Below are 10,811 nucleotides of genomic sequence, written 5' to 3'. Positions count from 1 at the left end.
ACAACACAAACACGCCCCTAGCTCTCCGTGTTACATGGAGACAGAAGATTCAGTGTGAAACTAATCAATTACAAGGATCAGGGCTGGTGACGGCTGTTACACGGTCACATCCGCCCATCAATCTATTCCTCAGACATTCCCCCCTCCCCGTAAATCAAACTTACAGCCCCCCCCCCCACAGCAGCTGTTTCACATCCCTCCCGGCTCGTCACAGGTTAATTGGGGTCACGGGACAAAAGGCACCCCCACCCCCTCCCAAAGTCCCGGCGCCCATTCGTCCCGTCACCTTTAACACTTCAAGCCCCAAATCTCCTCCCGCAAAGCCTTGAGGTTTTCTCCCGGAGAAACCTTGCAAGGTCCTAGATCGGAAACCACCCCCCCCATGGAGAACGGTTGAACCCTCCCAGCATCTCCCTTCGCCCCCTTGTTTCCTGATCTCTCTCTCTCTCTCTCTTTCTCTCCCTGCTAGTGCACGGCGCGCTCCTTTTTAATCAGACTCCATCTCTCCGCGCAGTTCCATGTAGACACACACACACACACACACACACACACACAGACATATACACACGCATACTTACAGACATACATAGACACACACACACACACACACACACACACACACACTGCAATCACGTGGCGCAGAGACACCTCCGCAATTTGGATGTTATGTCCGGGAGCTGGTGGCGAGAAGCGCCCGCTCCGCGCACTTTGCCTTTTCTCCTTGCCCCCCTCTCGCCCAGCCTGCGTTTCCCCCCCGATTATTAATGATCGCGGCCGTATATAGTGTGTATGTGTGTGTGCGCGCTTCCCTGCGGTGGGGGTTGTATTAGGATCTGCCCCGAACCGACTGATGCGCCAAGGAAAAAATGGAAGTTCTACCCCTGTGCCTCTTAGCCGCCTTGTCGTGGATTTTTGGCAGCGATTTAGTGCGAGCAGATTCCATCATCCACATCGGTAAGAAGCCGGCGACCGACAAGCAGTGCCTGTATTGTGAATGGGTTGATGGGTTGGAGAATGTCGAGGGTTAGGGGAGGTGGGGGACTGTTTGAGGAGGGTGGTTGGGAAGGCAACCGAAGTTGGGGCGGCTGCCTTCTCCCCTTCTATCTCCAACCAGGCTCGGAGGGAGCAGGAAAGGTGTGGGATTCCGTTTGGACCGACACCGGGGTGAGCAGGTGAGCCGCAGCCCAGTGTTGGAATGTGGAACCGTGTTCTGCCCGTCTCTCTCCCTCCCAACCCCAAACCTCCAAACTCCACAGCACCAAAACCCCCGCCACCCAAGACTCACAACCGAACAAACTTTCTACCCCGAGCCCCTCTCTGTGCCTTGAGATTCGTGTCTAACTGAACCGCCGCATTGGACAGCGACAGCTTTTCCTTACAACCAGTACATAAAAGTTTAAGGAGATCTCCCCTGCCCTTATTTTCACTCCGATCTGTTTCCACTACCTTTTCTCATTCCCAGCTTTCATGTCCTAATCTTCATTCCCTCGTCCCAATCGTTCGAACTGAACCAGATTATCCCAAACGGATAACCCCCTCGCCCTGAATACCTCTGCTCCCGACACAGGCGGGCTCCCTCCACCTATCCCCGCCACCCTGTGAGGGACTGGGGCCTCTCGCCTTGGTTCATAATTGAAATGAAAGAGTGAATCCACGACAGGCTGGACCGGAGCTCGGTTCAACGACCTGTAGCCTTCCACTTGGCAGTTTCGTTTTGTCGATTTAAGGAACGCCAATTGCAATGGCAAGAATGAGGGGCACGATAGATCCGACAAAGAATGGGGCGAAGGGGAATGGGGGGGGGACGGTCAGGGTGCGCTCCCCAGAGTCGGCAGTGCTGCAGTTGCTCCCCGGGCTCTGCTGTGCATCAGGGTGTACGGACACCTGTACACCACGAGGCAGCTGGGCTTCGGACGCTGCGATCCGTCCCGCTTATCCCATTTTATGCAGCTGTAGCTGGCCATAAAGCGGCCTAAGCGGTTTAACGCGAAGAGAGTAGCAATCGAATTGCTATCATTTGGCGTCGTGAGAGTTTCTTAACTGTTTACAGTGATAACTCGTGTACACACACACACACACACATACACACGGAGTCAGATTCAGGAAGGGTATACATTGTTAGCAACATGATGCGCTTGTAGCTAAATACACCAAGATTCGATGCGTCCAAACAAACATTGCAGACACAGGGACCTCCCGTACTGGGGTCCAGCCCGCCTTTCAATTCCAGTCCACGGACAGAGAATTGAAGATTCTCAAATTACACACAAACAGAAAATCCTAACCTTAGCTTCAATCAACTTTTGCTATGGTGCTGATATTTTTTCTAGTCCAGAGTCAGAAGTAAGGTGTCTTTGTTTTTACATCTTTCGTATGAACCTAGGCTGTATGGGGCCCTGGAATGTTGTAGAGGTCTGCGCAGGATTTTGATACTTGTGTTGCAGAACTCTGTTACACAGGTCTGGACTGTACAGGATGTCTATGAACAATCATACACTTTGCGGGATACATGGAGTTGTCCTATCCGAGTTTGACTATAACCAATCACTGTGGACAGTAATTATTTTTATTTTAACGAGAACTTAATCAGTCAGGCAACAAATTTACTCGTTTATTAATTACGTTATCGCGCATTAGTGACATTTTTCCAAGATGACAATTATTCCTTGGGTTACTCCGCTGCATGAAGCTCCTGGGAGCGGGCCTTTAATGTAACCTCATAGACCAGTAAATGATACCTTTTCAACAATAGTGTACCTATGGGACCAATGCATTCCGAAAGACTTGTTTTCGTGTTTATCAAGAGACACATTAACCAGTTGTTGCGTTATTGTTGGTCTTTAATTATTGTAATGCCTTTTGTTTGAAATTTCTGAATGAGGGAATGAATGGGGACTGGCCGTCGGACCTTTATTACCAGCCCCGGTGGACAGTTCCCTAGTGCTGAAATGATTCTTAGGAACAGTAGGAAAGACGGTTTAGGTAAACTTAGGAAATGATTGTAGTCAGACATCTTCTTAGCATGTTCGTTTCCCCTGACAGGTGCAATTTTTGAAGAGAGTGCTGCGAAGGATGACGAGGTTTTTCAGCTGGCCGTCTCCGACCTCAGTCTCAATGACGACATTTTACAAAGCGAGAAAATAACCTATTCCATCAAATTCGTCGAGGCGAACAATCCCTTTCAGACAGTGCAGGAAGGTAGGTGCATTAGATAATAATGCAATCAAATCCTTCCCAATAACATGTTCGGCCTCCGAAGCAGAGCCAAAAACCCAACTCCGAATTTCTCAAATGTTTACTCCGCTCTCATTGCATCATCGACGGAAACCAATCTGATAATATCCCCAAACAAACAACCGAATGGTGCGTGGGGGAAATCTCTACTCGGCGGCCCCAACCGGTGGTGGGCGCTGTTCGCTAAGGAATGAAGGAGTATTGTCACAGTTTTCCATTGATTGATGGTGGGGTAGGGGTGATGGTGGGACACGCTTATATGTCCTTAGCTATTTCCAGTAATGACACAGTCTCCCGATTTGGCTCCCTGGGCTTCCTGCGGGAAAACTCCCCCGGAGATAGCTGCTAACCAGCAAGTACCGAGTGTGAGGTTTCACTCAGTAATCACGGGGTCCAAATGCATCTGACGCTTTCAGTTGCAAATCTGTTCATGGGCGGATGGATTATTGCGCAATTCAGACCCTGTTTGCTTCCGTTGGTTTTGTAGGAGAGAGATTGCTGCATTGCATTCAAACTAATAATCCCGAAGAAAGGATTAAAAAAAACACATCTGCACGGGTTTAATGTAACTGTGCAGTATCCAGCTTTGCAGCTCCCTGCTTAGAGGCGAGCCGCTGGAAAACCCGAGGGAGCATCTGGCAGAGGTTTCAATATTTGGATCTTCCCTACTCCCCCCTTCCCTGTTTGTGAGGGATAGAATACAGCACGGGCTCAGTGTTTTCCCGAGGGTACTGAGCCACGGGCATTAAGAGGATCTGCATCCCTACGCGTAACATATGATAGATCTTAAGCAATGGATTATTGTTACGTAACTCAATACGGGTATTATCCACTGTACAGTTATGTGCTGCGAGGGCAGTTACCTTTGGTACGGGTTAAGTATTGCAGTGTGAGGGAATACTGCAACTTCATTATGCCAAGCACATTTGCTCGTCGTGTTGTTGCACGAAAGAGCAGTCCTATCAGAATTTGAGTTCGCAGAACCTACATTTCGTACTTCTGCTACACAATAAAAAAAAGGGGTATAAAAGTGGTTTGGGGTGTTTGCGAGCTCACATTAGACGGAGACGAATATTTTTCATGAGTTTTATGGTTTTTAGCTCTTGAGAGCTAACAGGCAAGAATGGCCATATCGTCTGTTCTTCGTTTTGGCCGAAGGAATCCAACCAAGTTTAGATGTTGCAATTACAATCTTTGAAAAGTTGTTTCATTTAATATTTCTGGAAGGAGTTCAGTTGGCCCATCTGCCACTTCATTCATAAGAACCTACAACTGTAACATCTACCTCTAGCTGTTTTGCCTCCAATAATCTTCCCGGAATCCAATGCAGCATCAAGGCCATTTTGTGCTGAAATGATCCCTGACATCAGTGCTGGACTTTGATTTTACCTGATTGCCCCTTGATCTTATTATGTTAGTCTTGTAACATTAAGTTATATTCCAATTGCACCCTTAACACTATTGACAATCAGTTTTGAATTGTTCAATGTTCATGTCGGATTGAGTCAGAAATGGCAATAGAACTCTATGACAAGAAAGTACCTCCACAGCATTCATTGGGAAGTCTGCATTTCATTGTCATACTTCTGTCCAAATGTCAATTTCATTGATAGTTCTCCTACCAATGAGCTTATTGACCTCTGCTGTGCCCTTAGTTTCCTAGAATACATTTGCTCTGATCTATACCTTACTATTTTAGTCTTGCAAGAACTTCAGTTGTACACATATTTACAAGATACTTTTGGAAAATTTATGATATCTTTTTTTTGTGACAGATTTATAGTGTCCTCCATGTGTCAGATCAATAATTTGGAACAACAGAGAATATTGATGATGTTGATTTGAAGATAACTTTTATTTATTAACAAACAATAATACACACCATTAGTGTTTGGTGGAAAATGTCAGATCTAGAATCACTTTATTTAAGACTTAGATCCAGACTTTCTGTCTTGGCCAAGATGGTTTCTTGCAAAGGTTTTGACACTCTTGCAGATATGAGAGTATTATATCATGAAACCTCGTTTTCGTACTTGCTGCCTGTTATGCCACTGGTGCTTAGGGCAACAATGAATGTCCTCTATCTCTGTCCTTGGCCATCATCTCTATTGTGCCCCAGGTGTGGTTCAGGGTCCTCATTTCTGCCTGTATTTTATGGCACCAAGTTGTCTTTGGTCTTCCACATTTCCTCCAACTTTCAAGTGTCCAATGAAGTGCCATCTTGATGATGGAGTTGCCCTTTCTTCTCATCACATGCCCAATCCATCTCCAGCATTTCCTCATGATGATTGTGGCCATGCCCCATTGATGACTCTGAATGAGTAGGGCATAGTTGGATATCTTTCTTGGCCAGAAGATAAGGAGAATCTTCCGAGGCTCGTGGTGTGGGATGATGACAGCTTGACAAGGTTGCTCTTAGTCATGCACCAGCATTCTGACTCATACAAGAGTGCGGACAGAACACTTTTCTGGTACAGCGTCACCTTGGTGTGGACACTGTATTTGGTTGGTCTCCGTATGTTCCTCGTGGATCTGAAGACATTTCTAGCTTTTAGGGATAATCCACTTACAGATACATAGGGTTGTGCTTCCAGAAATCCATGAAAATCAGCACAGTGATAGGGTTTCCCCAGAAGTTCTGAATTTCACCGCACTCTTCCAGAGCTTATTAATGGTATAATTTGATCACGTATTTTACAAATAATTTACTTCTGATATTTCAATTTAAGAACTGGAAGAAGTAACTTCTTTACTGGAATAAGTAAAACACAGTGACAGAGAGGTAGAGAAGTGGATGCTTTTCATGAAAGGTCCTTAGGAAAGTACTGATTAACAAGTTTCTATGTTTGATGTGACACCTTAAGGGCGACTACTCTCAAGTATGATATCTATTTCCCTGTTGCATATTTATCCTAATAAACTCCTTTCATGCATAAGTAATTATTTTCCAACCATTCAGATCAACTCGTTTGTCACTTACTCCTGTTCTGCACATGGTTTCCAATAATCAATTTGCATTGATCTTTTAATTTAGGATTTTGCTGGTGTTAAAATATAGGTTGCATCTGATCAATAATGTCCACAAGTAATTTTACTGCTTGGAAAATTTGTCATATCTTTTTGAAGTAGATCCATAATGCCTTTCGGAGTCATTTTGTATGTGCGGTAGTAAGGAATGATTGGTGCCAGTTTTGCATCCAATTTGACGGCACATCAGCTGAAGTGAAGATACTAATGAGACTGAACAGTGTTTGTTCCTGCATCATGAGATGAGTGTGAAATGCAAATAGAGCACAGTGCTCCTGTCTGCTGCATTTTAACATGGCAGCCCTGGTTAGCTGGAAGTTTATGCCCTTCGTTCTCCGAGCTCTGAATGTTCACTTTGTCACAAGTGGTGGATGGGCTCATTTGCTGCTCCACAGGGAAGGACAGAAAGTCAGTTAAGTCCTTCCAGATCTACTGCCAAAATTGTACAGTGGCTGGTTTAATGGAATGGTTGCTGTAGATTCTGTCCATGTGCTTTGTTAGCACTTTGGGTATATGGATTTTTTTTATAAGTGGGTGGAAATTTTTATTCAGTGGTGATTGCAGAAGGTCTTGTGCATCTCCAGATGAATTCATTTAGGCAGTCAAGAAAACTCAGGTCATTTAGGCATGAACTGGAGATAATTCAAATGCAGAAAGTGCTGTGGTAGTGTCCAGTTAGGATGGAAACAGATGGAAGTATATCTATCTAGAGTTATTTGATAGGGGCATAGGACAAGATATTTCACTTTTAGTAATTCACCTGTTGCTACCTGAAAGAAGGCAAATGGATCCTCGATAAGGATCAATGTCTTAGAAGCTCAGGGAATTTGCAAATTCAGTCCCAGCTGAAGTAGCAAAACTTTTGACCAGGGTTCACCAGTTTGGAAGAATTTACTGTTTTTATGTGTATGTGTTCACAGCAAAAAAAAATGTCCAAAGTTGAATCATAATTACAAGCTTTTATTGTGATACCCAGTGTGAGAAGTGAAGAATTGCATGTGCACAGTTAAAGCTGATGTGTGTGTTTAGACCATAAGGCATAGGATCAGAATTAGGCCATACAGCCCACTGAGTCTGTCTATTCTATTCCAGTCCAGCATTCCTTCATGGCTAATTTATTACCCCTCTGAATCCCATTCTACTGCCATCTCCTCGTAACTTTTGATACCCTGACTAATCAAACGTCCACTTTAAATATGCCAAATGACTTGGCTTCCACAGCCATCTCTGGCAATGAATTTCACAGGTTTACCACCCTCTGGCGAAAGAAATTCCTCCTCATCTCTTCTAAAGGGATGTCCTTGTAATCTGAGTCTGTGCCCTCTGGTCCTCGATCCCCCCACCATACAAATCATCCTCTCCACATCCATCGTTTTCCTATTTCCCATCCTCTCTCTGACAGAGGAGGGAAACTGTGTTGACAGTGGATGACATGATTGGAAGAGCACCGTATTCTCCATATTGACTCTGTTCGAAGGTTCAAAGGTACAGTTTAATGTCAGAGAAATATATACTATATACATCCTGAAATGCTTTTTCTTCGCAACCATCCACAAAAACAGAGGAGTGTCCCAAGAATGAATGACAGTTAAATGTTAGAACCCCAAAGTCCCTCCCAGCTCCCCTCCCTCCCATGCGTAAGCGGCAGCAAGCAACGATCCCTCCCCCCCGCTGGCAAAAATAAAGTTACCTGCTACCAGCACTCAAGCATGAGCAAAGCAATAGCGAAGACACAGACTTGCAGTTACCCCAAAGACTACATTGTTCACCCGATAATTCGACATGCTGCTGGCTCTCTCTCTCTCCTAATAAGGGAGAAAGAGGTGACTCCATTTTCCAAACCAGCACAACTCGCTGGTTTACGATGTTAAAAGTCCATTTTGGCGCTTTTTTCGAGCTCTGTGCCTGAAGATCGCAAAGATCCCAGGTCCCCAGGCATACAGCAAATGTTCCGACTCCCCCAACGACACACGGGCTTGCTGTGGCGACACCAACCCTTGATCCACCCGTCTCCAGTTCCCTGAGATCACAGGCTTCAGAATCCGTGCCGAAATCTTAGGCCAAGCCTTTGGCATGCCGAATAGCGGTCGATTGTGGAACCCCGAGAGCGGGTCCCATTCCCGCAAAGAACCGTAGTCAGCATGTAACTCCAGGTCAGGGTCTTCAAAAGAACCCTGAAAGGGAAAAATAGAGATATTAAAGATGGAAGTAGAACTGTTTTCGAAGATGCAAGCAATTAAGTCACCGCTGGGTGCCACGACTACTTAGCTCTGCCTCCTCAGATAAATGAAGAATATTATTCAATCTAGGATATAATTACTAGACAAAGAAAGTGAATTGTGTTTGTAAATTTGCATATTAAACTTGCAACCTTGTTGTGCTGTTTGACTCAAACCACGAACTGATACGTTGCCAATATTATTTGCTTACATCCTAAGAGTATACTCTGTTTATACCCTTGCCTCTCCCACACCTTGAACAGAGTCTTTGTTCAGCTCCAGGCTCAATCTCCCTATTAGTCTCACCACTACAGCACAATTTAGTACATTACCCTGCTACCATACCTTATAAATCCATTACTATAGTCCTTCACTGGCTTTTTGATCTATCGTCAGACATTCTCTCCAGGAATTTCTTTTATCCCCATTTCAGAATTCCATGAATTCCGGAATGATCTTAGTATTTTGAATGTAAACAAATGCATCATCATTATTAAAAGAAAGAGTGGGAAAGAAGATTTGATGTCAGCTCTTAGGAAGTTCTGTGTATGTGTTAATCAGAATGTGGTGACAGGTATTCAGAAAACAATAACCCACTGCAACCTCATTATAACACAGCCCATCAAATCATGATCTAGGGTACCCTCTGTGTATTATTGTCTTGTCACAAGATAAAAATTAAATAAACGTTAATTTCACTTGTAAAGTGAGTAACCAGCCTAACACGGGTGTCAAAGTTTTCCCCTGATTCCTGAGTTATATTGAGTTTGCTTTGTACCATTAGGTAGAGCCATCACTGATTTAAGAGAATGCAGACCTAATGAAGGCAAATGGGATCAATGTAAATGAGCAAAAGACCAGAATGGATGTGGTGGGCCGAAAGGCCTGTTTCTTCGCTGTGTTCTATAAAACGTGGCAGATTAGAGGAAATCACTGCATATTCTATTTGTTGCTTTTTAACAAGGTTTCACACATAATTTGTTACTTTATATGTAAGTATTTTGAAAATCTGCGTACTCTACATCTACTGGTTCCCCTCACTTGCCCTTGTGTTTTCATCTTAAAAGGACCTCTTGTACACTAAGATACACTCTTGACCTCACAGTCTACCTCGTCCTGGCCCTTGAACTTTATAGTCTGCCTGTACTGCACTTTCTCTCTAATTATAACATGCAATTCTGCATTCTGTTATTGTTTTACCCTTGTCCTACCTTGATGCACTGAAGTGATAAAATAATCTCCATGGATGGCATGCAAATCAAAGTTTTTCATTGTACTTTGTTACATGTGACAGTGCCGGCTGGTGGCTTAGTGGCATCAGTGCCGGACTTCGGAGCGAAGGCTCCTGAGTTCGAATCCAGCCGGCTCCCTGCACGCTTCCCATCGGTGCTGGGTTGAGCGTTGAGCTAGCAACTCAGCCTCGTAAAAATAAGAAAGCCTGCTAAAAAAAAAGCCATCATGATGGCATCCCGATGACTCCACTCGGAGTTAAGGGCTTTTTTCTTCTTCACATGTGACAGTAATGAACCAATTTACCTGTTATAGTTGATGAACACAATTTCTCATAGAAGGTTTTCCTAAAATTGGATTGGGAGTAATGGATAAGGGATAGGGATAAGGAGGATTCATTAAAGGACAGGGAATGGAGAGTACAATCAGAATCAGACTCAGGTTTAATATCACTGATATGTCGTGAAGTTTGTTGTTTTTTAGAGTAGCTTTCATGCCTTTCATACAGATTGTTAGTTAATTGCTACAGTGATCAGCACTGACGCCTAAATTATTCACAACGTACATGAAATACTCAGCTGAAAAGATAGACCATCCAAGTTTTCCTATAGTACACAGCGATCTGAACATAAGGTTCAGCCTTCAAAGCTGCCCTTGCACTCAGTATGATGTGCTCAGAGTTCAAAATGGAAACAAGCTTATTCGTTAGGAAGCGTAAGAATAAAGTATATTATTTCAAATAGTGAATAAGAAATGCATGCTGGTGTGCTGAAGGATCTCAGTATGCTTGCTTCTGAAACACTGAAAGCCAGCAAACAGATAGAGCAAGCAATTCAAATGGCAAATGCTGCACTCAGCTTTATTACTGGTAAGAGTGAAGTACTAGGGAAACTTTCTATATCTGTGCTGGGCTTCAGTTTGGACTCTGTACATAAAGCTTACTTTCATTGGGTAGCTGTAGCATAACGTTACTCGATTGGTTTTTGGAAATGGTGTGATCTTATGTGGAAAGAGTCACTAAGATTTTTCTCCAATCACTGCCATTATGCAGGCTGGGAATCATCATATAGTAATAAATAATATACCCAAAAAGGGTTTATC

The 10,811-nt window shown here is 44.0% G+C and overlaps 1 protein-coding gene across 1 annotated transcript in view; it reads left to right on the top strand.

Annotated features, from left to right (window-relative positions):
* The first annotated feature begins 573 nt into the window (after window positions 1-573).
* Window positions 574-10,811, top strand: part of LOC134358184 (glutamate receptor ionotropic, delta-1-like) — a 901,838-nt gene continuing 891,600 nt past the window's right edge. The window contains exons 1-2 of the mRNA XM_063070179.1: window positions 574-954; window positions 3,043-3,198. Coding sequence (XP_062926249.1) covers window positions 867-954; window positions 3,043-3,198 — 244 coding nt within the window. The 5' untranslated portion in view covers window positions 574-866. The remainder of the gene's footprint in view (window positions 955-3,042; window positions 3,199-10,811) is intronic.

Source organism: Mobula hypostoma, chromosome 18 (genome assembly GCF_963921235.1).
Source record: "Mobula hypostoma chromosome 18, sMobHyp1.1, whole genome shotgun sequence".
NCBI lineage: Eukaryota > Metazoa > Chordata > Chondrichthyes > Myliobatiformes > Myliobatidae > Mobula > Mobula hypostoma.
This window is presented reverse-complemented; position numbering and strand designations above follow the sequence as displayed.